The sequence below is a fragment of the Clupea harengus genome, chromosome 8 (assembly GCF_900700415.2).
Source record: "Clupea harengus chromosome 8, Ch_v2.0.2, whole genome shotgun sequence".
Lineage (NCBI taxonomy): Eukaryota > Metazoa > Chordata > Actinopteri > Clupeiformes > Clupeidae > Clupea > Clupea harengus.
In genome coordinates this window covers 25,163,381-25,189,523 of record NC_045159.1, presented here as the reverse complement: position 1 = coordinate 25,189,523, position 26,143 = coordinate 25,163,381, and the positions used below count along the sequence as shown (strand labels likewise).

General features: G+C 44.8%; 1 protein-coding gene across 2 annotated transcripts in view; it reads left to right on the top strand.

Moving 5' to 3' along the window:
• The window catches only part of ubash3ba (ubiquitin associated and SH3 domain containing Ba), a 31,906-nt gene extending 8,460 nt beyond the window's left edge, over positions 1-23,446 (top strand). Inside the window, exons 2-14 of one of the 2 annotated variants that reach the window (XM_012834800.3) lie at positions 8,600-8,653; positions 12,825-13,011; positions 14,215-14,413; positions 14,796-14,965; positions 15,194-15,402; positions 15,857-16,001; positions 16,265-16,385; positions 16,522-16,644; positions 17,360-17,452; positions 18,470-18,614; positions 19,033-19,139; positions 19,750-19,859; positions 20,077-23,446. In XM_012834800.3, coding sequence (XP_012690254.1) covers positions 8,600-8,653; positions 12,825-13,011; positions 14,215-14,413; positions 14,796-14,965; positions 15,194-15,402; positions 15,857-16,001; positions 16,265-16,385; positions 16,522-16,644; positions 17,360-17,452; positions 18,470-18,614; positions 19,033-19,139; positions 19,750-19,859; positions 20,077-20,214 — 1,801 coding nt within the window. In that variant the 3' untranslated portion in view covers positions 20,215-23,446. Of the gene's footprint in view, positions 1-8,599; positions 8,654-12,824; positions 13,012-14,214; positions 14,444-14,795; positions 14,966-15,193; positions 15,403-15,856; positions 16,002-16,264; positions 16,386-16,521; positions 16,645-17,359; positions 17,453-18,469; positions 18,615-19,032; positions 19,140-19,749; positions 19,860-20,076 lie in introns of both variants that reach the window. The other variant, XM_031572470.2, reaches the window with a different exon arrangement.
• Positions 23,447-26,143: the final 2,697 nt, after the last annotated feature.

Genomic DNA, 26,143 nt, shown 5'->3' with positions numbered 1-26,143 from the left:
TCAGATCACTTGGGGGGAAAAAAATCAGACACATGCGTTGACACCGTTCTCAGAAAAGGTGATGATCTATCACCTTTCATGTTTGGTTTTCAAAACCATGCACAGCACAGACACCTTTCCACGGTTTCCAAGGTTACTGAATAGTGACATGAGGTGATGAGATGAATGTTTTTTGATGAGATAAATGTAGATCAGAGTGTTAAAATGTCACAGAGCTGTTTCGCCGTCAAGTTCAAAAGCAACTATGAGCTTGGTATCAGACTGCACCAAAAATAACTGAAGTTGTACAGAACAAAACAATTAGTACCTGATCTTTTTTGAATACGCACCAGATGTACTGCTTGTTATCAGATGTACGTATTTGATTTTTACTTTCCTGTTGACCTTTTCTTGTAACCGTTCAAACAACCAGTGATGCCCTGCTTTCCAGCTCCATCAGTTAAGCTCTCCCTTGTTCAGATTATGTTCGGGATTTTCGTCTAATTGTGCAGAAATTTGTAGGCTTCCGCAGACTTGAGAAGTCTGTCCGCGGAGAGGAAGTGGCCCGTTCAGGAAGTGGTTTGTGACCTTTAGAGAGTGCTGAGGCTTCTGGGACATAAAGGAACCCATATGTGCTGAGACAGACACATGTGGGGGTGGTGGGTGGGACAACACGGAGCGAGAGAACACACTACCAAAATAATATGCACTCAAGTCTCTGTTGCCGTTACCTTTTTGAGTACATTTTACATTTTTTGAGTGTGTGTGTGTGTGTGTGTGTGTGTGTGTGTGTGTGTGTGTGTGTGTGTGTGTGTGTGTGTGTGTGTGTGTGTGTGTGTGTGTGTGTGTGTGTGTGTGTGTGTGTGTGTGTGTTTGCATTGCCCCCTTCCTCCTTGCCTCTTCAGACTGGTTTTCATATTTCGGATTCAGTTACTGAAATAAAGCCACATTCATTTTTCATAACCACGCAGGGATTTTGGTTTGTTTTTCTGTATTACATTTCAGAATGTGCCCCTGCAAGTCATATTATGCCATCGTGAAGTATTTTGAAAAAGACCATCTGAGAGCAATTGATAAAATGAACTGACATTGAACAAATTTCTTTTTGAATTTTCATATCTGAGCATATCCAAAGAATAAAGAAGTGTTTTGCAAGTGATATAAGAACTATATTTCATATTTCAGACACAACGAATGCATGTATGCGCAGTGCTTAATGATCTTTAGCTCTGGGAGCCCCTGCATATTTTCTTGAGCAATCGTTGAAACTAGAGTGAAAGAATGATGGCTTGAGAGATAAGTTGGAAAGAATGAAGAAATAGTATCTTGACATACGAGGGAGAGAGTTTCACAAACACATGCATGCACAAGCACTTTAGATAAGGTCAAAGGCTTGGATGTTTAGTAGCTTACTGATGCCTTTATCAGTGATGACAACTAAAGCTTATAAAAAAAAGGACAGCATTTGGATATCCATTTGTTGAATAGTGTTGCATTGTCCATGAATGGTGTGCTGTGATGTAGAGGCCATAGGGTGAAATAAGATGAAAGAGTATTTCTTTGGTTGTATACTATTTCTTCATCAGTAGTGTTTGCTTGTGGAGGTATGAAGAGAGCCACATGCACCGATGGGCATGTTCCAGTTCAGTGTTAAGCAGTAATCACCAAGCCTCTGTTCTAACTCCTAACATCTTGGTTGAAATGCTTCTAATGCTTACACGCTTGTCATTAATAAGACAGCATATTTTTGGTTACTCATTTTCTGATCTTTTTGGGAAAAACACAAACACACACAGATCCCTAGCAAACTACTTACCTAGTGTCCAGAGTAAGCCCCCCAAAGTAAAAGTCCCCCCCCCCTAAAGAATTTTTTAGTCACTGTTTAATTGTAGATTGCTCTATTTAAAATTATTTTTAATAATTTTTTTTTTAATAAATTTTTAATATATACTGTATTTAAATCAGACCACCGATTTGAACATTTCTTCAACCTAACCTTAAAGCTCTTATTAGGTTTTATTAAACGTTTTAATTTCTTTAAAAATATTTGTTATACTGTTTTTCATTAGGACACAGGCAACGGGCAAAGCGATGAGCAAAGTCTGTCACGCATGAACTTAAACTATGGCGTGGCATGTGAGACCCTTGGCGCTGACCCACCCATGTTTGCACTTAGGCTATTGCTCATGCTATTAAATTAGCAAAATGATTTTGCCAAGTTATTAAATGAGTTCATGCACGGCGGACTTTGCTCTTCTCTCGTTGCCAGTTGCCCATCAATGAAATTAGGGCCCTCGGTCTTAAACCAGTCCGAAGCCTAGGAGGACGTTAAGGCTGAGTGTCCATATTCAGCCTCTTTTTTTTTCAATTGTTCCCAGTGAGGAGAGAGTGTATGCGACCACCTACAGAAAAAGTGCTGCGCACAGCGTCCTTTTTTTTGTGCGGCTGCTCCGAGCGCTTCAAGTTGAAAATGTCAGAACTTTTCAGAAAGACGCTGGTGTCATCACTGTTGAGCCCCAGTGCCCTGCCAGCACTTTTCTGCCAGAGAAGAACGTTATATGGACACACGCCCCGAGTCAGTAATTGGGTCTTTAGGATGTCAGTCACAATACATGTACAACAGTAAATGTAGACACAAGAACTTAGCTGGTGGTCTGGGAAGAACAAGGGAGAAACGTTGGGTGGAAAGGTTTGTAGAATCTCTAGCTTGGGCTTGATAAGTTAGCAAGTGTTCCATAGTGTAGCTTCAACAGAGCCTCAGGTTTTCCTCATTAGCAGTGTGAAGGACATACACAGCATTACATGCTAGTGTATATATTGCATATTAGCCATGTTATTATTTGAGAGGCGTGTTTCATGCCAGTTTTACTCAAATGACTGTCCGTGAGCCTTGAAGAATGTGGTCCTATATTTGGTGGTTCCTGTTGTAGTGATGTATTTGCGGTGGCCTCTGCGCTGAAGTCTTGGAGTGGGGCCAGGGGGATGGATGGAAGCTGGTGCAGGGCTGGAAAGTGACGTTAAGGCCTGAGCACTTTCTAAGTCCACAGTGAGTCATGCTTTCTGTTGTGCTGCTGGAGTGAGCAACTTCTTCTTGCTAATTGTCACTTTTTTCCCCCCTCATAGGCCTTAGGTTATTGTTTAATGAGTCACAGCTTAGGAGCACACACACACACACACACACACACACACACAGAGTCATATCAGCTTGGCCTCTCCCACATACCCTCATGGAGTAACTTCCCTCCCTCTTTCTTTTTCTCGTTTGAAGTGTTCCTCGCACAGTCTCCTTTGCCTCTCAGGGAGAGACTTCACACAGGTTGTAATGATGCTCACTACTGCAATATTAAGCATCTGGTTCTCTAAAAGGCCTTTCACGTGTCCTTGGGGCTGTCTCCAAAAAACGTAAAGTCTTAAAGAGAGCGGTTCATTTTAAGCAGAGCTACTGTCTGTGCCGTGAGTACTTTTGTGTATTTCTTTTTAAACCACACGCTGAATTATCCTGAAAACGGTTCACTCTTCCACTCACTCCATCACCCTCGTACTCTTTCCTCTCCAAGTCACTCTCTCACTTAGTCACTTACTTACTTACTCTCTCACCTACTCAGCCTCTCTCCCACCCACCCACTCACTCAAGTCACCTGGTTAAACAGTTCCTCTTCCTCTTTTGTTCTCCGACTCCTTCTCACTTGCCTTAACCTGAAGCATTTGTGAGTTGTTGCAGGGTTGATGATTGAACTAGCCTCTGTATTGTTGAGGGCAGAGGGTAGTTACTGTTAGTACTGCACTCACACTAGGGTAGGTGATTAAGGCCAGGACACGTGTGTGTGTGTGTGTGTGGATCTGGTTAGATGTTTCTAGGAGCCGCTTTGCATAGTGAAAGCATCATCTTCCATTTTCCTGTCAATCATGTGGTTTCCTATGTAAATGTACCTTTATTGAAAGATGAACACATCACATCACATCTCCCTCCCTCCCCCCCCACGCATTCTGCACGCTGGTGTCACCCGCCTCTCGCCTCACCACACCCTCATGTGCAGCCCCTCTTAATAGAATAATGATGTGGCTGTGAAAGGAGAGGAGTGTGTGTGTGTGTGTGTGTGTGTGTGTGTGCACGGGGGGGGGGGGGCTATGTATGAAAGATGGACTGTGTAAAAGAAAACAAAGTAACAGGAGTGTGCAGACAAAGGCTGCCGGAATCCGCCTGACACTCAGTGAGAAAAAACACCCTATTCGTCAGAGACCTGCAATTAGCGAACAATGCTAATGAGGCCAGTATGGAAGGTAGAAAGGTGTGTGTGTGTGTGTGTGTGTGTGTGTGTGTGTGTGTGTGGGGGGGGGGGTGTTTGTCACATGAACAATCGGAGCAGGCACACTCTCCATTGTTAGCGAGTCTCCCTTTTCAGTATGTGGGCGAAAAGAGAGAGAGAAGAGAATAGAGAGTGAGAACGAAAGTAGCCCCCCCCCCCCCCCCCCCCACACACCCACCCCTGAGGAACTCACAAAGGCTGCACTGTGTTGTGTAAAAACAAGCCTGGTCATTTGTCTAATAATTAACCGTTCACGGAGGAAAAGGCTACATGGAATGAACACAGTGGCTTCTGTTTTGCGAGTGAGAGAGAATTATAAATGTATTATGGTATTTGATGGCGCCGCTGGAGTGGCTGTGGGTTGGGTTGGGTTTAGTTTGCAGTTGTGAGGGTCTCCCACTGCTGCGGGTGGGCCGAGCGCCGCGGTGATGCATGCGGACTGACTGCTGTGTAAACAGGAAGTGTGTATTTCCCAAGAGTTTGGAAGGAGAGGCGACGTAGGAGAGACACGTCTTTTTTCTGGCTAGCAGTGCAAGGATGCATACAGGCCTGTGTGTGTGCTCATTGGTTTACTGTTGGGTTCCTCTTGACATTCGTTGTGTTCTGAGAATCCGTTCATTTCTTTTTGTACTTTTATTACATTTCGATTGTCCCACCTACTTGTAAATAAACTTTTTTTTTTTTTTCCCAGTGGTATTTCAAATGCATATTTGTGCAAAATGGAGTATACACAAGACAGCCTGTACGAAAACATGCACACACACACACACACACACACACACACACATGCACACACAAACAGACATAAACAAACACACATGCAAAGGGAACGCACCCGGGTCCAGCCTTTTTATCCCTCCTTACCCAAGGACAGGAAATGCAGTTTATAAATAAATCATTCAGTTCCTGCTTGGAACGGAGGCTGCCGTGCAGGGGGGGAGGGGGGACCTGTAACACAGTAACTCAGAAGAATCGCATACAATAAGACCATGGGTGGGGGGTCTGTGTGTATGTGTGCCTGGTATAACTGTGTTCTGTTGTGTTATGCTTGGAGATGTGACAGTATACTGTAACATGCTGTAATGTGTGAGAGCGAGAAAGAGAGAGAGAGTAATGGTAATGAACTATGTTAAGGGAGGCAGTAACACATCTGAGGTCTCTTCACATTGAGAAACTCATTTGTCAAACTCATTTCCACATGCTGGTGAGACTGGCAAAAAATAAAAGTTTTCATCTTTTGGTCTTGGCTTATAGCCTACCGGAACTATCTGCCTTACTCCTCATTACAGACACTGTCAGCTTTAAAAACAGCAATAATCTCCAAATGAATGCAGGCTAGCGACTGGCAAAATATTACAGATATTTAGGCCTTTTTGAGCTGAACTGCAAGTTTGGCAGTTGCATTGTGGTACAACTGCAATTTATAGTTCTTGCTTTTCTTCGCTCGCTTGTCACCACTTTGATAGCGTGTGTTGTGGTGTTCGCAAGCATGTGCCCTCCACAGCATATGGACGCGCGAATATAATATGACAGATTATTGAGCAAGCACATGCCACGTACAGCTGTCTGGTAGAGTTGGCCACAGAGTGTGAATCTGGGTGTGTGGGTGAGCATGTGTCTAGGGCGCCTGCATGCATATGCTTTTTTTTTTTTTTTTTTTTTTTTTTTTTAAGCGGTTGTGTCCACGGCGCCATATGGCTCTGTATCTAGGGCTTTCCCGTCCCAGCATGCCACTGTGGCAGTGGGGCACTCCGGCCTGGGGGTGAGTGGGCGTGCCGGGCAAACCTTCGGTAGCCCAGGGTTAAAAATAGACCAATGCACCAACAAGCATGAACTGTGAAGTCCCTCAGGTCCCAAAGAAAGCACAAAACTGTATTTATTTGAGCATGATGTTTTGTTTGTTTGGTTTGTGTGTGAGTGTGTGTGTGTGTGTGTGTGTGTGTGTGTGTGTGTGTGTGTGTGTGTGTGTGTGTGTGTGTGAGTGTGAATGTGTGTGTGTATGTGTGAGGGACAGAGGTAAAGAAAGACTTTTAAGAGCGAGCAGTATGTTGAGGGACCTTACTTGGTAATGACACCGTATCTAAACCTCACATTTGTTTCCCACGAGCGGGTGTGAACATGAAGCAATACCTTTAGAAATAGACATGTATTTTAGAACAATGCATGGGTTAACACCTTTCTACAGAAAAAAATAGAGAACCGCAGGGCTGTCACCTATTCTGGAGTATAGTTGCACTATATAGTGCATGTGTAGTTGACCTGCACAGTGGAAGGGGGGGGGGAAAGAAAATGTGTTCCTCCGCGCGGTAATGGTCATTTCTGTTTGGGGAAGTGCACTAACCCCTCGGCCTCTCAGTTCAAGATGCCGTGTGATAGCAGGGCTCCTCTGCAGATCTGGTGACGTGGCTGCGGTGAGAAAGAACGTCCAGAGACCTCTCCCGTCACCACTGGTGTTCTCCACTCTACTTTAGCACATTGCTAATGTGCAAGAACGGCCTGTGAAAACAACAACCAAAAAAAGTCTCTCTCTCTCTCGCTCTTTTTTTTTTTTTACTTTCTGTCTCGCTTGTGGCTGTGAAAGCTAGTCAGAACAGGAATTAGTCCCCATGGATCCTATCAGAGTGCGTGATACGGAGAGCTTTTTATAAAAAGACACTAATTAGATTGGTAGGTAATTTAATCAGCTCATTTTCACTCTGAAAGAGAAGAAGGCCTGTGGGCTGGATCACGAGAACACAGCACTGTTTCTGCCGGGCCCCTTATTTGATTATGCACCATCATGTTGCATGGACGCTGCGTCCAACACACCCACGGCTCACCGAGACGCGCCATACAGTTAATATGAACCCCAAGCTTTCTAGAGCCAGAGAGCCTTATTTTGTTTTCGATCCAAGTCTTCGTAGAGCGAGAGAAGAAGTAAAACATTTTTTTTTTTTATCTTTGTAGTCCTCTGTCCTCTCCCGCTCTATGCCTCCTTTCATTTGCTGAGGCATACCCTCGTGCGACCCAGTCAGTCTCTCTAATTAGAGGCTTGCAGAACCGATGCTTCAACTGTGGATGAAAGAGTGTCAGAGAGAAGATTACGTTAATGAGTGCATATATGTTTTCAGTTTACTGCCACGGGAACAAGGCTGCATTGTGCGCCGGGTTTGAGACGAAATGTAACTAGTCTGAAGCGGTGTTCGTTTGATCGGCGAGTTTTGACTGTAGGTGGCCTTGCTGTGGTGTGGTTATATGTGGGTATGTGGTGAAATATGCAGCCTACACACTACACTAGGTTTGTGTATCAGATGATGTTTGGGAGGCAGTCGGAATCCCAGTGAAGGCTTAAGTTTACTGAAATTACTATAATTCCAGCGATGCGTTAGTTACAGTGTTGCAGTTCCCCTCCCCCACGGTGTGCTTTCAAAAGTCAGGCGTGTGTGTGTGTGTGTGTGTGTGTGTGTGTGTGTGTGTGAGTGTTTGTGTGTGCTGTGTGGTTGGCTGACTTAATGTGTGTGGGCGTGTTGATTCGTTGTGTGGTAATTTTGCGAGATAGACATATGTAAAGTGTGCTTGCTGGGAAGGTTTGTGTGTTTGATACACAGCGCTGTTGTGGCAAACAAACTGGGCTCACAACAGATCCTGTTTCTGAAATAACAAGCCATGCAGCAAATCAAATGTCTTCTGTTTATGCTATTAACAGGTATACTGTCATTCTAGCAGGACACTAGCACAAAAAAAAGTTTAAAAAAAAATACTGCATGTTTTTTCCCCTGTGCTGTCTCTTACCTGTCATTACACAGATGGTACTTATGGTACGTGTGTGTGTGTGTGTGTGTGTGTGTGTGTGTGTGTGTGTGTGTGTGTGTGTGTGTGTGTGTGTGTGTGTGTGTGTGTGTGTGTGTGTGTGTGTGTGTGTGTGTGTGTGTGTGTGTGTGTGTGTGTGTGTGTGTGTGTGTGTGTGTGCAAACTGAAGGCCCTAGACACATAATAATACCAAATTCAGATGGATGGACATGGTCTTACCATCATCCTGAACTGTACCAAATCCCCCCCCCCACACACACAACTCCTGTGTCTGTGAAGGAGAGACAACGTGTGTGTGTGTGTGTGTGTGTGTGTGCATCATGTCATGGCCATGCACACAGTTAGCTGAACTCAGTCCTGAATACTCTCATTGTAATAAGCATCCCCTGGAAGAGAAACTATTGATTTTGTGACTCATGCAACCATGGATCTGATCCCCACCTCTCTCTTTTCTGCTCTTTCTCTCTCTCTCTCTCTCCCTCCATCTGTTTCTCCCTCCTCCCTTTCTCTCATTCATATTGTAGGCTGAAAGCATTGGTTTCAACCGGGGGCAGAAATGTACAAGCTGCCTGCGACTGGTGAGTATACACAAACTGCACACAAACTGCGCACACACACACACACACACACACACACATACACACACACATACACACACACAAATTAAAATTTTAGTATCATTACACTCAAAAAATCTTTCATCTCGGGGCCCCCTTTATTACAATTCAGCCTTAACACAGTTTGGAATCTCACAGGCATTCAGTGCCCTCTACTGGCAGCTGTGTGATCTTACATGACCCAAAATGTACTACCTCGCCCTGCTAATTGAGTGAGAAAATCCAATGGAGCAAAAGTTGCACAAATGCATTCATAAATGTCCATGCTGTGAGGGACTGAGGCGGCCACCCCACGTGTGGGAATGTGGGCTGACTGGAGTAAGTGGGAAATGTGGGGGAAATGTGCAAGAGGTGGTTCCAAAAAATATAAAATATTTTTTTTTAACAGATGAACACTCAAAAGATCCCAGAAAAAATGCAAACCAAACAAGAACAAAAATAAAACCAGAATCAAAAATGCCAGCTTTCAAAACTGGCAACACAGTCCATAAAGCTTGTGCTTTGGCTATATGGTTACACAATGGAATCCTATGAGGCAAGCCAGCACGTCAAAATAAACCGCTTGTTTGTGCCACTGACAGGCTTGTAAATGTCATTATTAGGGTCTGACAATATGGAAAGGATCCCTACAGAGATGCACCTGCATCTTGTTACCTCAATATTTACATCACGATATTTACACACACTATGCGCACAACACAGATACATACATAACATAGTGGACATTAGACACCCCTGAGGATAATGCACTTCACAAAGTGTGAGCATCAGTATGTATGAAGTAATCAGGGTTTTAGACAGAAACAGGGAGTAAATAGTACATACAATAGTGGGTATCTCACTACCTGCTGTGGATGGTGAACATGTAATAATAATAATAATAATAATAATAATAATAATACAATTATAAACAGTGACAATGAGTTCTAAGTGTTTTCTGTGATACTGGGACAAAACTGCATTACAACCATGTTATGGCGCATACTCACATCATCCTTCTTAATGCACACAGCCGAAGTGTCCATAGAATGGTGGTTAGATGAACGTACTGTACATGAACAATCACATGTGTGTGCTCTCTCTCTCCCGCCCTCATGCAGTACACAGCCAGTTAGTTCCAGTTCTTGCGGGAGTGCGAGGTGGTGAGAAGGGGTGATTTCACCTTCTCACATTTCCCTCTCCCTTTGGAGTCTCGCCACATGGATGGCGGGACAAAAACTCTGCCACAGCATTCTGTTCTCCTACCCTGTGCTGCAGCGTGAACTGGTACGGCTAATAAACCCGCGGCTGATCCGGGCATTTGAGTCCTTCATGCACCAAAGCCACTGAAGGTGCAGTGGTCAGTCTCTAGGGTAAAGTCTCTCCCTGGCACATCAAATGTTAAAGTGTCAGTGCCCTCTCCTGCCACTCCCCCCATTGGGATCTAGGTGGAACCGGACTTTCGGGTCAAGTCCAACAAAGTCTGTCTCAAAACGGTGGTATCAGCCCACTAGCCCCAGGAACGAATAGACGTCCTTCTTTGTTCCGGGCCTTGGACATTACGGCACCACCTGAACCTTTTCCATTTGTGGCAAATTTGTCCCAGATATCCCAGATATCTCACCTCCTCCTTGGCTAGAGTGCACCTTTGTGGGTGGATGGTCAGACCAGACCAGCCCAGCCCACATCGCAAAACTCACCTAGATGCAGAGCCCCTCTCAAGTGTAATTTAGGTAGGCTGCAGCAAAAGAGTCTGTGCCAGCCAATACGTCTCTGAAAAGTGATTGACGCCCCCTGCAGGCCAAAGGGCATAACCACAAAATGGAGCAGTCCCTGTGGGGTTCGAAATGCAGTGTAGGGCCTGGGTGCCTTGACTAGGGATGGGAATCGAGAACCGGTTCCTTTTAAGAACCAGTTCCCAGTGGACCGATTCCTTGGAATCGTTAGCTAAAATCCTTTTCGATTCCGCTATCGATATTAAAAAAAAATATATATATATATATAATATAATCATCCCTAGCCTTGACCAACGGAATCTGCCAGTATTCCTTATACAAGTCCAAGGTTGAAATGTAGGATGCTTTCCGCAGGCGCTCAATCAAGTCCTCAAGCCTGGACATGGGGGAAGCATCGAAGTGGGACTGGGCAGTCACTTGACGAAAGTCAATACAAAAGTGCCTAGTGTAATCCTTTTTAGACATGAGCACCACCGGATTGCTCAAATCACTGGTGGGCCTCTCAATCACCCCCAAGGTCAGTGATGGCAGAAGACTCTCTGGAACACGGTACATCCTTTGGTGCACTGCCACAGTGTCCTTCAGTGGAATGGAGTACTCCACCACCGTCGTGAAACCTGGCCTCTCCTGGAACAAGCCTGGTGGAACAATCCCCTGTAGCTCCCTCTGCTGTTCGGAGGTCAGGTGGGATACGTTCCAGGGTAAAAGAAGGCTGACTGGTGGGGAAGAACTGCTCTGGACTTTACCCCTCCTCCACCACAGCCTGCACTCTGAGCTGCTGTCCTGGTTGCATCGTTCTTTCATTCCACTCTTTTAAAGGTTTACATTGAATGTTTGTGTTTGCTTCTCCCTGGTAAGTCAATCTCATAGGTAGCAGGACTCATCTTGCATGTCAGAGTAGGGCCCCTGCTTTCTGCCCTGGTTGGAGGTTTCTCTGCCTGGCAGCCTTATCATACCAGACCTTCTGGCATGTTTGGGCTTGTTCCAGGTTGGCCCACACCTCTCAGTCCTTACCTCCATCTTCTCCCTCATTTTGAGGACATGACATTTTACATTTACATTTACATTTAGTCATTTAGCAGACGCTTTTATCCAAAGCGACTTACATATGTGCGACTTACAATGTATACACATTTTACATTTTACATTTACACTGATGGCACACTGCACATCAGGAGCAATTAGGGGTTCAGTGTCTTGCTCAAGGACGCTTCGACAGGGAATCGAACTAGCAACCTTCTGATTACTAAACTAAACTAAACATGAGCCTGGTGCTGTAAAGCTCAGCTGTTTTAGGCCCCTCAAGACCTCATTCAGTACATCCCTGTCACCTGTCTTTCGAAAAAGAAATTGGAAAGGCAAGAAACCTGTGTAGGTACCCCCCAGTAAGCGAAGAGCAAGGAGGGCAACCAGCGGTCCCATTCCTTCCCATCGGCTGCCACAAACCTTCTCAACATGCCCTTTAACGTCTCAACATGCCCTTTAACGTCTCAACATGCCCTTTAACGTCTCAACATGCTCTTTAGCGTCTTATTGTAGCGCTCCACAAGGCCGCCTGCCTGAGCGTGATAAGGAGTGGTCTGAATGCCCTATACAGCTGCTTAGTCATCATAGTTTTTGATAAAAAAGGCTCTGCCCTGTCTGTAACAACTGGCTGGAATTCCTGGGCTCCCTAGCTGGACATTCAGGCTTTATGTGTCTTTCCTGACCACAGTGATCAACACACCACTGGGCTCCCTGCCTTTTCATCTGTAGTACGGAGGCACGTTGCACTCACAAAAGAAAAACAAAATGGACACCTTATCTTGTGATTTATGAATTACTATCTTGAAAACATAAGAAAGATCTTGTGACTTATGGACACCTTATCTTGTGATTTATGAATTACTATCTTGAAAACATAAGGAAGATCTTGTGACTTAAAATGCCTGTGCAGTGTTGCCACCCATATACCACCCATGCCACCCATATACATGAACAACCACAGTCTATTGTGGGTGAGAGCCAAAAGTTAGGTCCCGGAAGTGCAAAGCGGTGAGAATGGGGGGGATTTTTACCTTCTCACACATGCAATTCACCCATATTTTCATCATCTCTGCCCCCATATGACTTTCCTTCTCTTATCTTACCCCTTTGCTTTACACTACCCTGCACTGTGCTCACACTTACCTCTGCACAATCTGTGCGCACGGTAACCTACAGAACTCATAGCTACTCTATCACTGTACTATCAGAATTGCATCATAATTGTAGATGTTGTCAAAAAACTAAATATAATATTTATTGGATCACTCTTGCACTTTATCTCTAAATAATGCTACATTTGCACTTCTGGTTAGATGCTAACTGCATTTCCTTTGTTTTTGTACCTGATTTACGATACAATTAAACGCAATCCAATCTCCTCTCTGGTCCAGGCTCTTCTCTCATGTGGACGACCCCTTCCTGGACGACCCTCTGCCCAGGGAGTACGTGCTCTACCTGCGGCCCAGCGGCCCTCTGCTCCACCAGCTCTCGCACTTCTGGCAGCAGAGCCGCGTCACGTGCGGCAAGAACAAGGCCCACAACATCTTCCCTCACATCACGCTCTGCCAATTCTTCATGGTGAGAGAGGGGGTTTACTGTGTCACCGTTTTTTTTGTGAAGCGCTGCTGTCTTTTTTTCCGTCTCTCTCTCTCTCTCTCTCTCTCTTTCTCTCTTGTTTCAGCCATTGCCTATATGGGCCATACTAAGAACTGCCCCTGGGTGTTCCGAAACAAAAAGGGCTCAGTTCAGTGTACTTCCTGTGAGTCAGCCTGAGGGAGGCGTAGGATGATTTGCGTCTGTGTTTTTTCAATATGTTCTCTCTCTTCTTTTTTTAAAAAAAGGCTCTAAAAACTCTCATGAGTGTCTGGTGGTGAGATGAAATGGGTATTTCCCTATTTTCCTGTTAGGTGACCCCATGCTACTCTCTTATTGAGCAGAGTTTAGGGAGAGTGCTGTTGATGTTTCTTTCAAGACTCTCTGGTCTTCTCATTGCAACACAGTTGTTATTCATGCCTCTTGTGTGTGTGTATCTGTTCATTTGTGTGCTCTCTAATTATAGACCAGCCCTTGTGGTGTGGTTACTCTTTCAGTGTTTCAAACCTGTCATTGCAAAGTGGTCTTCTGCTGCATTTTCATCTTAGTGTTTTTTTGGAGTATTGACTACTTTTGGAGTATGCAGCACTTTAGAGTACACTCCTGTCTCTTGAGATGTAGACAGTTGATATCGATTTGTGAAAAAGGGAAGCAAGCTCACAGAGTGAGCAAGGCAGCACACCAGACGCTGAAGGGACTATGGCCGAGCTGTGTCTGTGTCTGTTACAAATGATTTTTCCGTTTAGCGACATTTATGGTTCAGCGCTCACTTTTTAATACTGTAGAAGTGTGTAGAACTAGAGTGTAGGGTTCAGAAGCATCTCCAAGTGTCCCAGCTTCCCTGTGATAAAGGGAAGAAACTGAAAAGTGTTCTAGTCTCTTCCGGTGGTCCTCGTGTGTGTGTGTGTGTGTTGTGGCACCTAACTCTGACTGGACCATGCTGTGTCTCTCTCCTGGGGGCGACAGTGGTACAGGAGGTAAATAAGTCGTTTAGTAATCAGAAGGTTGCTAGTTCGATTCCCTGCCGAAGCGTCCTTGAACAAGACACTGAACCCCTAATTGCTCCTGATGTGCAGTGTGCCATCAGTGTAAATGTAAAATGTGTATACATTGTAAGTCGCACATATGTAAGTCGCTTTGGATAAAAGCGTCTGCTAAATGACTAAATGTAAATGCCTCTCTGCGCAGTGTGCCGACGCCAAGGTGGAGGCGCTGTGTGAGGCGCTGCAGACCACGGTGAGCCAGTGGAAGGGGCGCTTCCCCAACCCGCTCCCCCTGGAGCTCTACACCTCCTCCAACTTCATCGGCCTCTTCGTGGACGAGCAGGTGGCCGAGGTGCTCAAGACTTTCGCCTCTGACTTCGCCAACGAGGCGGCGGCAAAAGCAGGTGGGCAGGAATTGCATGATAGGGGCATAAGTAAGTTATGAATTTCTCATTATCTGTTCAAATTCTCATTCTCATTATCTGCCCGTAACTGTTTGTGGTTGGAATGCACTTATGGGATTCTATTATTTAGATTTGACATTCAAATATATCTGTCAATTGACACACCCTTTCCGTAACTCTGTGAGGTGCGGTTCATTAGCTAATTGTTTGTTTGAAGGTTGAAACCACAGCCTGCATTTTATGTCACTGAGAAGGGCTTAAAACCTTTGGGTGGTTAGAATGAAGGCTCATAAATGCATCATATCATATCAACACAGCCCCATGTTTAGGCATGTATTTAACAGGCACTTTCCTGACTGTTGTCTGTTTTTTTCCTTTACAGATGCCCATGTAGAGCCTCATAAAAAGCAGCTTCATGTGACTCTGGCGTACCACTTTCAGACCAATCACCTTTCTTCTTTAGAAAAGCTGGCCAAGGGCATCGATGTAACGCAAGGCTGTGATTGGCTGGCCGTGCTCTTTTCCCGGGACATCCGGTTTGCCAATCACGAGGTGCGATACAGTGCAAGAAAAAGGCACTAAGCATGTGACTTTGTGCTCTCACAGCAGGCACTGTTGAATGACCAGCTCATAGTAATGCAAAAAAGATGTGACAAAAAGAAGAAACATCCATATGAGTTCAGCCCACGTGCTCTTACTAAGTCACAGAAAAGGAAGCTGGACTATGGCCTATGGACTATGGTTGTCTCATGTCCTCTTGTCCGTCCTCCTCTTTCCCAGACGCTGCGGACGATGTACCCGTACACGCCACAGAATGAGGATGAGCTGGAGCTGGTGCCAGGGGACTTCATCTTCATGTCACCCGTGGAGCAGAGCAGTGCCAGCGAGGGCTGGGTCTACGGGACCTCGCTGGGCACGGGGCTGTCTGGCCTACTGCCTGAAAACTATGTCAGTCGGGCAGATGAGTGCGATACCTGGATCTTCCATGGGTGCGTCCAAAAACACGGAAAACTTGTGAACTGCATTTTAAAATGTAAAGAGGCAGAGTGTCGATATTGTAAATGGTAAACAGTGTTATCACACGGGATACTCAAAGTTCAGTCATTAAGTTGTTATGAAATGTGATTAATCCATAGTATATAATCACATTATTGGGGGGAGGGGGCGGTACATATAGACGTACATTGTCAATAAATCCTGCCAAGAAACAATTGTGGAGGACAATCATTTTCATTATCAATCAATTCAATTGTCAAATAATAATTCATGACTTTTGTCTGGGAACTTTGTGTGAGTAAATTCTTAACATAATTAAAGACACTGTGATTGTCATTTACATGGAGCTGCACAGACTGTGAGTGCGGCATGTGCCAATCAAGTGCAGAAAGAGACTGATGCTGATTTGCGTCCTCTTTTGTTCATCTCCGCTACATTTGTTCACAGGTCCCATTCTTTCCTCAACCCTACCTCCCCTACCGACATGGGCGGAGCTTTGGGCGGGATGCTTCTAGATAGCCAGCTGGATAGCCGCCTTCTGGATGACCCGAGTCCCCTTGACCCCCCCAGTCTTATTTGTCAACCTATGCAGGTAAGCCAGGTGTACAATTCCCAACCTTTTTTTGATGCCTATATACATTACACTGAGTGGTGGGGCATTGTGGATTACCAATCACAATGTTTTTTTTTTAAATAATGTGAATGTTCATAGGTATTTTAGATCATTTCACAATTGTTATATGTATAAATGCGGTATGCTTGCACTGTCAGGGATGGAAGGATATTATATTGGCTGTTGCTGAAGTGTATCTAAATGTGTGTAACAAACTAAACATCTGTCCTACCCTGTTCCAGATGCTCCGGCCAAACAGTCAGCCTCGGCTGCCGAAGAGGACCCTGTTTGTGTGTCGCCACGGTGAGAGGATGGACGTGGTGTTTGGGAAACACTGGATCTCCCAGTGCTTTGATGCCAAAGGTAGGACGTGGAAAAAAGAACAAAGACATGCTCATTAAAGACCCAGACATACTGATTCCAGGCCTGTCTGGGGTCTCCTTGATAATGTCCACTTTGGCCTAACACTGTGTGCATTGTGCGATGTATTCCCGTCCAGGTCGATATGTGCGGTCCAATCTTAACATGCCGGCTAGTCTTCCAGCAAGAACTGGCGGGTTCAGGGACTACGATAAGGATTGTCCTATCACTGTGTTTGGGTCCACGCAGGCTCGCCTCATAGGTAAGCACCCTCCCTCCCTCCCTCTTCTGCTTCTGTATGAGACAGACGATAACGTAAGGTCCTCAGTCTTATCACACAGGGATGTCCGTTTAGATTTCCTGGACCCAGACAGTGAGTGTTTGGAGTTGAGTGCATAGGAAATCAAGGGAGAAGGCCCCAGGCTTTAATATAGGTAAACAAAGCCAATACACACAGTCTGGTTTTTATCATCTACTTCCACCATAGAATTTCTGGCTGCTCACTAGTTCACTCTGGAAGAGTTTTTCAATTAGCAAACTAAGGTATAGTAGAATTAGCAAACTTCTACTACGGTGTAGTAGAATTGTTTGGTTGATTTGGGTGATTTAATTTCATCATCTACTAGTAGTCAAATTGTCTTTGTTATCCTGATTTGTCTGATTACTTTGCCAAGGAGCATTTTAAACTGAAGGGTTATGATAAAAGTGGGTTTGGATGTCACTCCAGTACAAAAATGTAACATGCAAGCTAGCCATAGCACGAATTTCCTAACCATACATGCTGCCCCTTAAACAGTGTCTGGCACCTAGCCTAACATATGTGGATCTTTAAGACTGTCATGTACTGAGTTTTTGTATGTGTGTGTGTGTAGGTGTGAGAGAGAGAGTGTGTGTGTGTGTGTGTGTGTGTGTGTGTGTGTGTACTGTGTGTGGCTTGATGTCTGTGTCTTTATGCTATTGCACCTCTCTGTCTGTAGGTGAGGCCCTCCTGGAGAGTCACGCAGCGATAGACTTTGTGTACTGCTCCCCCTCACTGCGCTGTGTGCAAACAGCCCATCACATCCTGCGAGGTACAGCAACACTTCACTCACTCACTTCACTCACTCACTCACTCACTCACTCACTTCACTCACTCACTTCACTCACTCGCTCACTTCACTCACTCACTCACTCACTCACTCACTTCACTCACTCACTCACTCACTCACTTCACTCACTCACTCACTCACTTCACTTCACTTCACTCACTCACTCACTCACTTCACTCACTCACTCACTCACTCACTCACTCACTCACTTCACTCACTCACTCACTCACTCACTCACTCACTCACTTCACTCACTCACTCACTTCACTCACTCACTCACTCACTCACTCACTCACTCACTCACTCCACTCACTCACTCACTTCACTCACTCACTCACTCACTCACTCACTTCACTCACTCACTTCACTCACTTCACTCACTCACTCACTCACTCACTCACTTCACTCTCTCACTCACTCACTCACTCACTCACTCACTCACTCACTCACTCACTCACTCACTCACTCACTCACTCACTCACTCACTCACTCACTTCTTCACTCACTCACTCACTCACTTCACTCACTCACTCACTTCACTCACTCACTCACTCACTTCACTCACTCACTCACTCACTCACTTCACTCACTCACTTCACTCACTCACTCACTTCTTCACTCACTCACTCACTTCTTTACTCACTCACTCACTCACTGCGCTGTGTGCAAACGGCCCATCACATCCTGCGAGGTACAGCGACACTTCAGTTCTACACCCTTACATATATGAGCCAACCCATACTCCTACTCTGCTTACAGCAGTTAGATCTCTAGTCTTATGCATATAGAATGCTGAGTAAGGATAGTGTATGCCCTGAGGTGTGTGCTGTGCCCTTTAAATGTACTTGAAGAGCAGTAATAAAACCAGTAATAGTTCTAGTAATATTATACTACATGCTTCTGTGACGTTCTAGGAATGACAGTATTTTTCGAAGCATTTTGTCATTTAAAACACCTAATAAAATTGTTTAAATCGTCCTTGTCTGTCTCTGTCTGCAGGTCTCCAGCAGGAAGGGAAGACTATGATCCGTGTGGAGCCGGGGCTGTTTGAGTGGACCAAGTGGGTTGCGGGCACCTCCCTGCCTTCCTGGATACCCACTGCCGATCTGGCAGCCGCTAGCCTGAGTGTGGATACAACCTATAGGTGAGCTCATCTGTGCCACCCACACACATGCTGTACACATACAGTATTTACACTCACACACACACACACACACACACACACACACACACACACACACACACACACACACACACACACACACACACACATACAGTATTTACACACACACACACACACACACACACACACACACCCACACACATGCTGTACACATACAGTATTTACACGCCCACACACACACACACACACACACACACACACACACACACACACACACACACACACACACACACATGCTGTACACATACAGTATTTACACTCACACACACAAACACACACACACACACACACACACACACGCATTAGTGGAATTGTTATAGTATTGTATGATGGTTATGTGATACTACATCAATGTTAACGAAGTGCTCTTTTTCTTCAGACCTCATATACCCATTAGCAAGCTTGGCGTGTCAGAGTCCTATGACATGTACATTAACCGGAGTTTCCAGGTGACCCGGGAGATTCTCAGCGAGTGCCAAAACCTCGGTGAGTAGGCCTGACGTCTTCACACCACAAGACCAGATTCAGGCTTTTGGATACAGCAGCCCAAAAATAGAGCTGAGCCTAAATTGTGTTTCTGTAAAAAAAAAAAAAAAAGGAATCTGTCATGATTCTGTTGCTTTAAAAAAAATCCAATTAGATGGATCTCGGTTTGCACTGAAAGACAGACCTGATCATAGATGCAAACTACTTCTTTGAGGAGCTACACAGACACAAGCTTTCACTATGGATGGGAACATCAGCCTATGCATGTGAAGCAGTCAGTATTCTTAATAGAAAACAGACCTAATGGTGACTCGCAAGTTCCATCTGAGGGAGACATATGGTACACATGTGTCATTCCATGCTCTTGCCAGAAAATGAGAGAATGGTCTGTTATACAGCAGTGGAGGAGTGGTGTGTGTGTGAGAGAGAGAGAGAGAGAGCAGCATGGTAATCAGGTGTGACCCTTAGCTATTGCCGACCTCTCTGGCGGTTTTTGGATTCTGCAGGGCCACCGTAGAGAGGTCTGCCTGGGGCGTAGAGAGCCCCATGGCGCCCGATCCCATCTGCTGCTCTGTGATTGTGCTACAATAAGCTCTGTATCCCCGCACAGGAAACACAGTGCTGATAGTGGCCCACGCGTCCTCCCTGGAGGCGTGCACGCGGCAGATGCAGGGCCTCAGCCCCCAGAATTCCAAGGACTTTGTGCAAGTGGTCCGAAAGGTCAGCCCTCTGTTTTTTTCTCTCCATTTTCCCCCCCTCTCTTCTGCCTCCTCTTCTGACCATCTGTTCTAGTTGTCTTGCCTCATCTCATTTGTTTATATTTGTGTGTGTGTGTGTGTGTGTGTGTGTGTGATAATGTGTGTGTTGGGTTTTTAATAACTCTTCTTGTTGCTTCTATTCCTGTCGTTCTCTTCTGTCATCCCTCTGTTCTTCCTAGATTCCTTATCTGGGCTTCTGTGCTTGCGAGGAGATTGGTGAGATGGGGGTGTGGCAGCTGGTGGACCCGCCCATCTTACCTCTCACCCACGGGCCCAATCACACCTTCAACTGGCGCGAGACTCTGCTTCAGGACTGAGCGCACCCCCTGTGTCCGTCCCCCTGTCCCTGCCGTCCCCTTGCCCGTCGTCAGGGTCCCTCGCGGGGCAGCCTCGAAGACGCCGCACTGCAGAAAGCCTTCAGCCTCTCCTTTCGCCTGGCCTGTGCAGCCTATGGCACCAAACGATTGAACCAACAAAACAAAACAATAACAGCAACAACAAAATGTCTAAGCTTCCGTAGCACTCTGTCAGTGGGCAGCTGCAGTATATTACGCCCATTCTATATATGTATGTAAATGTATGTGTACTGTATATTGGCAGCATCGATAACTGTACCCATAATGTGATTTCCCGTATCCCTGGTGACGACATGTTTACCGGTCAATAGCCATAGGTGGGAGAAGGTGAAGATGGGAGTACAGGGGGGTGCTGCAGGATGCCGGGACTCTGCCGCCTACGTACTCTTTTAACTGCCCCCTCAGCTCCCTCCCCTGGGTCCTGAGGAGACTGGTGCGTGTGTCGGGCTGTCCCGGAGGATGCTGGCTGAGGGTGACAAACTCAGGTTCCTGTCACGTGGAGAGGAGCTGTGAGGGGTACTGGGGTTTAGACGCGATGCCCCCAGATGCGCAGCGACGTGAGCTTTTTGGCTTCCACTGAACTGCCCCGGTCCCCACGAGGCCAGGCCGCTCAGAGAGGACACGGCTGCTCTTCTCCGCAAACACACTGTGAGGAAAGGAGACACACACACTCACACACACATACAGTACAACGCATCCTGCCATGCATCCCACACACCACATCTCTCCATGTCACCTGCACAGAACCTTCCAGAACAAAGCACAAAAGGTGGAAAACCCCAGACAATCAAGATAGTACAAGGCTGGTGGGGAGCAAGGCTGGAATTACCTTGTGCTTTCAACCAGTTGGCACTTTACTTGAAGGTTTTTATTTTTAAAGGATTTTTTTTCGTTGAATCAGAGGAAAAATTATATTACATTACATAACATTGCATTATATTATATTATATAAAAGTCCTTTATAATCAATACCTTTAAGTTTTGTGCTCTCCTCTGCGCCTGTTTTGTGGAGCAAATTTCTTCCTGTATGGTGTTGAAGTAAGCCTTACTTTTGGATCGCAGTAATTAGTGTATTACTACACTGTCAATTTCCCAAACTGTTTAGTTGAAGGACCTTACTAATTAGCTTGGAACCAACTCTCTAATGTAGTTAAAATAATATTTAACTCCATTTATTTATATATTCACTTGCTAAAAGTATTTACAGGTGCTTAGGACAAAGTACTATACTGGGGTATGTTTTGCTTCCGAAGCAGAAGAAAAGGCTGTAGCAAACTATAATGCAGTTATTCCTCACTCAAGCACTTATGCATATCAAACATGTGTTGTGTATTTTTAGTCTTTCCATATAGGTTCTAAATGTAGCCATTTTATCAGTTGATCTGAACTAACTGTAGTATTGTAATTATAGAGAAGTGATGCACAGCCATTGTAACGGAGGGTCATACTCATGTTTATTTTGTTTCCTCTTTCATTATCTTCTTGTTTCACGCGCACCTCTTTGACGAATGAGGTTTTCACAAGCCTTCCCTTGTCAATCCAGTCCGCTCACATATGCATTGGGAGCTCAGTGACTGCTGTCCTTCGGCAACGCGCTTGTTTTCACATCAGCTAGTCAAAAACATGAACCAAACAGAACGCCGGCAGAAACGTTCACCCTGAAATGCTTCCTGTGCAAGCACCGTAACGAGACGTCGTCACTGCTTGCACTTGATATCACTTGATGCGCAACTGTGTGACTTGCCATATCAGAAGTGTTGCTTTTAAACTAGCCAGAAGCTGCCTGGTCTTGTATATTGAAGATGTGTCAATTTTGCAAAGCTGCCAATTTCTTGCTGTCTGCCATATTGTTTTTTTATGTTTCAGAAGTACATTCAAAGTATCTGGCACTTCCAGACTGACTGCAAATAATAAGCAGTACAGTACTTTACCAGGTGTTTGGTTAGGGGCTTACCAGGCCAAATAGTGATTGGTTGTCTGTATAAATGGTGCGTGTCTGCCTAAATAACCACCAACCATGCTTTGGTGTGTTAGTGTATACTTGTTAACTCAATGCCTCCAGCAGGGGCAAACTAGTGTGTAATTTGGCAAGGGCTTCTGTGAGATGAGGTGAATGACAGCTATGTTTATTCTCTGTCCCCCATCCCCCCACCAATAGTGAATGGTCACCATTCACCTCAGCATGTTCTGCTGTTGGCGCATAGCACTGAGTGTCTCTCTCAGGGGGCAGGGTAACATTGTGAGGTAGACTCACATTTAGATGTAATTTTCCCTTTATAGAATGTATCTATGGGGTTACATACAGTGCTTGCCCCGGGATCTAACACAATGCCTGTGGATCTCAGCAGTGCGCTACAAGAAGAGCTCTTGTGCGGTTATGCTAAAATGAAAACAAAAGGCCTCAAATATATTAACGTAAGAGACACCATGGCAACCTGTTTTGAAGCAATGTTTCAAGGTTTAGTGTTATTTTGTCTTGTTACATAATTGTATTGGTTTTAATAATGGATAAAATTGAATTGTAAACAAATATTTAAGTATGAAAGGATGTCTAACGGACTCACTCTGACATACTGATAGATGAATCGACTGCAAGACTTCCAAAATGAGTGAATGAATGGATGAATGAATTCATTAATTAATCACTTTACAATGAGACCAAACAGCTCATCGCTGAGACTTAGGTGTTGGGAGCTTGGGCAGTTTGAGGGATTAAATACAACCATAGCTTTGTGTCTGTTACATTTCTTTCGTTTTGGTTGTGTGGCTTGTTGTGATCAGTGGCCTGTGAGCCATGGTTCAGGACATTTCGGTAAAGATGGCACTACCCCTTACCTGTGTCTACTGTCAAGCATATTCTTTTATATGATTCAGCCGGCCACATCTGCTTTGAAAACCAGTTCACAGTGATCACATGTGCCCTGCATGCAACTAAGAAGATTTGCCATTTATACTTTTAAAGCAAACTACAGTACTTGAAAACAGTACATAAACAGAAATTAAGGTTATACACAACTGCTTTCTGTACTTAAATTATTATATTGAAATTGTATGCATTCCATTGAAGTTCCAAAAGAATGCGTGTTATATTTTGTTGCAATTGATTGCCTCAGTAATTATTATGATTGTTGGATTTTAATTAATTACTGCTGAAGGATATAAATTATGTTGGCAAATAAATGTTTCCTCTCCACTTACTGTATTTTTGTTTACCACCTCTTATGGCTCACCACACTCTTTGATTTATGTGTTAAAGGTACAAACAAGTTTGTAAGTTAACAAAATAGTTCAGTGTTCCACTAATGGGATTACTTTGATTACTGTAAATCAATGAATGATTTTACGATTTTCACGATTCATTTCAAACATTTGACTGTTTGTTTAGTTTGCTTTTTAAAGCATGTGGGTTTTTACAACATTCTTATGTCAACCAGAGACGTTACAAGAGCCTTTTATAGTTCCATCGTTCCGCCGTTAGATGGCGACTCTTGTCTGTTATAGATCAACACAGCCCTTGCGTGGCGGTGGTGCTGCCAGAGCTAGTCAGGCAGGGTATTGGGCCTTTCAAAGTAAACAGGATTGTTCCAGTCAAAACTACTGTGTGTTATATTCTCGTCGTATGTTGTTTACATGTTCGACGACACACGACACAACACAGCTCTGGATGCATTAGTCTCGCTTTCTGGCTCATTGATAGAGAATGAGACTTTACCATCACCATTGTCTTTATTCGCATTAGGCTGCAACATGTCGGCTAGCGGTGTTGAGTCTTCACTCACAGCCACGTTAGGGTTTGTCAAGATATTTTTCTACAACCAGAACCACTTTGTTTATAAATACCCCGATAAGTATGTGGCTCCGGTTTCATACAGTCGGAGCGGCAGACGACTGCTAACATAACCCAGGCCCGGGACACCGGCTTTATCAAGGTTAGCGTCAGACATCTGATACGGCCCATGTCTACAATGCTTCAAATGATGGCCTACTATACAGACTTGTAGGTACTCTTCTAAAGCCATAAAGCGACATCAGGTGAGTCATGTTAAGTATGACATAACGTTTATTATAACATTTCTGAAAATTGTTGGCTACAGTCTGTAGAATAATAAAAGTCTGGTTCCCTGGATTTCATCTAAATTCTTCCAAAATCAGATATAGAGAAAGCTTGTAGATGAATCAGATGAGTTTTGTCAAATGTGTTTATAAAGCGCCCATAACAATTGAAATATCACAGTATCACAGTTATGGCATGTGGCTGTATACCCAGTGGCTGTTTTAGAAAATCCAACAGCAGATGGCAGGTAACATTTGATAACTACCTTTTGGATTTTAATGATATCACTTTCCTCCACAGCTGTTAAGACAACCTGTAATCCCTTTGAATGATCTTGAATGGTTAACATTTTTTGTGTGTTCTAATAAGCTACTGTATGCCCTATTCTTGTCAGTTGATGTGAGAGTGATTTTAGTGAACTGGAACAGGGGCTGGTCTTGGGTGGGGGTGGGTGGTCAGTGAGGATGTAGCTCAGGTGAATGTCTCAGAGACAGAGCCTGCTTCTGACGTGAATGGCCATTTCCTGAATGGATTAACTCAGTGAAAAAAAAACCCCACTGGCGTCATTGGGAGAACTCATAGTCCTGGTGATTCATTTGAAAGGTTACTAAGGTTGCGGTGCGGACTTTTCATTTTAACTCCATCAAGCCCATCACATATCAAACCTTGCTCCCATGCCATCAAGGTCGTGCGTCTGGAGATTTTGGTTACATTTATTTGGAGATGGATTCTTTGTCTTTTAGTCTATTTTAGTCTTGATTGAATTGTTATGACATTGTAGACTGTGCGATGTGACTGAGTAGGCTAATTCTCATAATCTCTTGTCTCATTTCTTCTCTTGATGTATAAGCCAATGTCCTGTACAAACATAGCCTGCTTTAACTTTATAGCATTATCTCTATAGCATTATCTCTACAGCATTAACGCTCTAATACATTGAAATGAAGAAGGCAAGTGTTAAAATGAATATTGCACACAATTATTTCATGGACAAAGAAGTCCAGAGTAAATCTCTGTGATACAGATATGTGATGGAAAAACAGAGAACTTTTTCGAACTGCGTTGTGTTTACAATATTACAAGGTTGTTAACATTGGAATATCCGAATCACCTGCCCTCCAGAGAAACTTAAATGTATGTCTGCCCAAAACGTTTTTTTTTTTTGGTTAGAATGTTTATTGTGTTTACACACGACTATTGAGTAAGTCATAAGAAAGTTTGTAATTTGCACATAGAGAAGGGTGTTCTCTTCATTCAGCTTGCACTCTGCTCAAGGATGAAACATCGTGATGCAGCTGAGCGAGTTAACACTGTGGAGGCGTGCCTAGCCCTGCACAGGAGGGTCAGGCAATTGCTGCTGCAAAGCACCTGTCAGTCATTTAAGCATGTCACTGGGTTCGCAGGGAACTCGTTCTCCTACTTGACATCGTAGCCCTCTTTCTTCACACACACACTCTCTCTCTCTCCCTCTCTCTCTTTCTTCACGTGTGCTGGAAATGGGTGGAAACTGGCCTAAGGCAGTTCCCTATCCTCGCGCTGGAGAGTGGACAGCTGAGATGTGTGCACTTTTCTGCTGTGCACGTCTGTCGTGTGCCCCCACCTCCACACCTCCCCCCACCTCCCCCCCCCCCCCCCCCCCCCCCCCCCCCCCCCATCCCCTCTTTCATTTCCTGTGGCGTCCTACCCTGTGCTCGGCAGCAGCCTGTGAGGGAGCAGAGGTCAAGGGCCAGCGGCCTGAGAGTTTGATCAATGGCCGTGCTCGAGACTCCTTCCCTGTGGCTCCTTCTCTCTTTCTGTCCTCTCTGATCCTGGTTGCCTCAGGCTGAGATTAGTTTT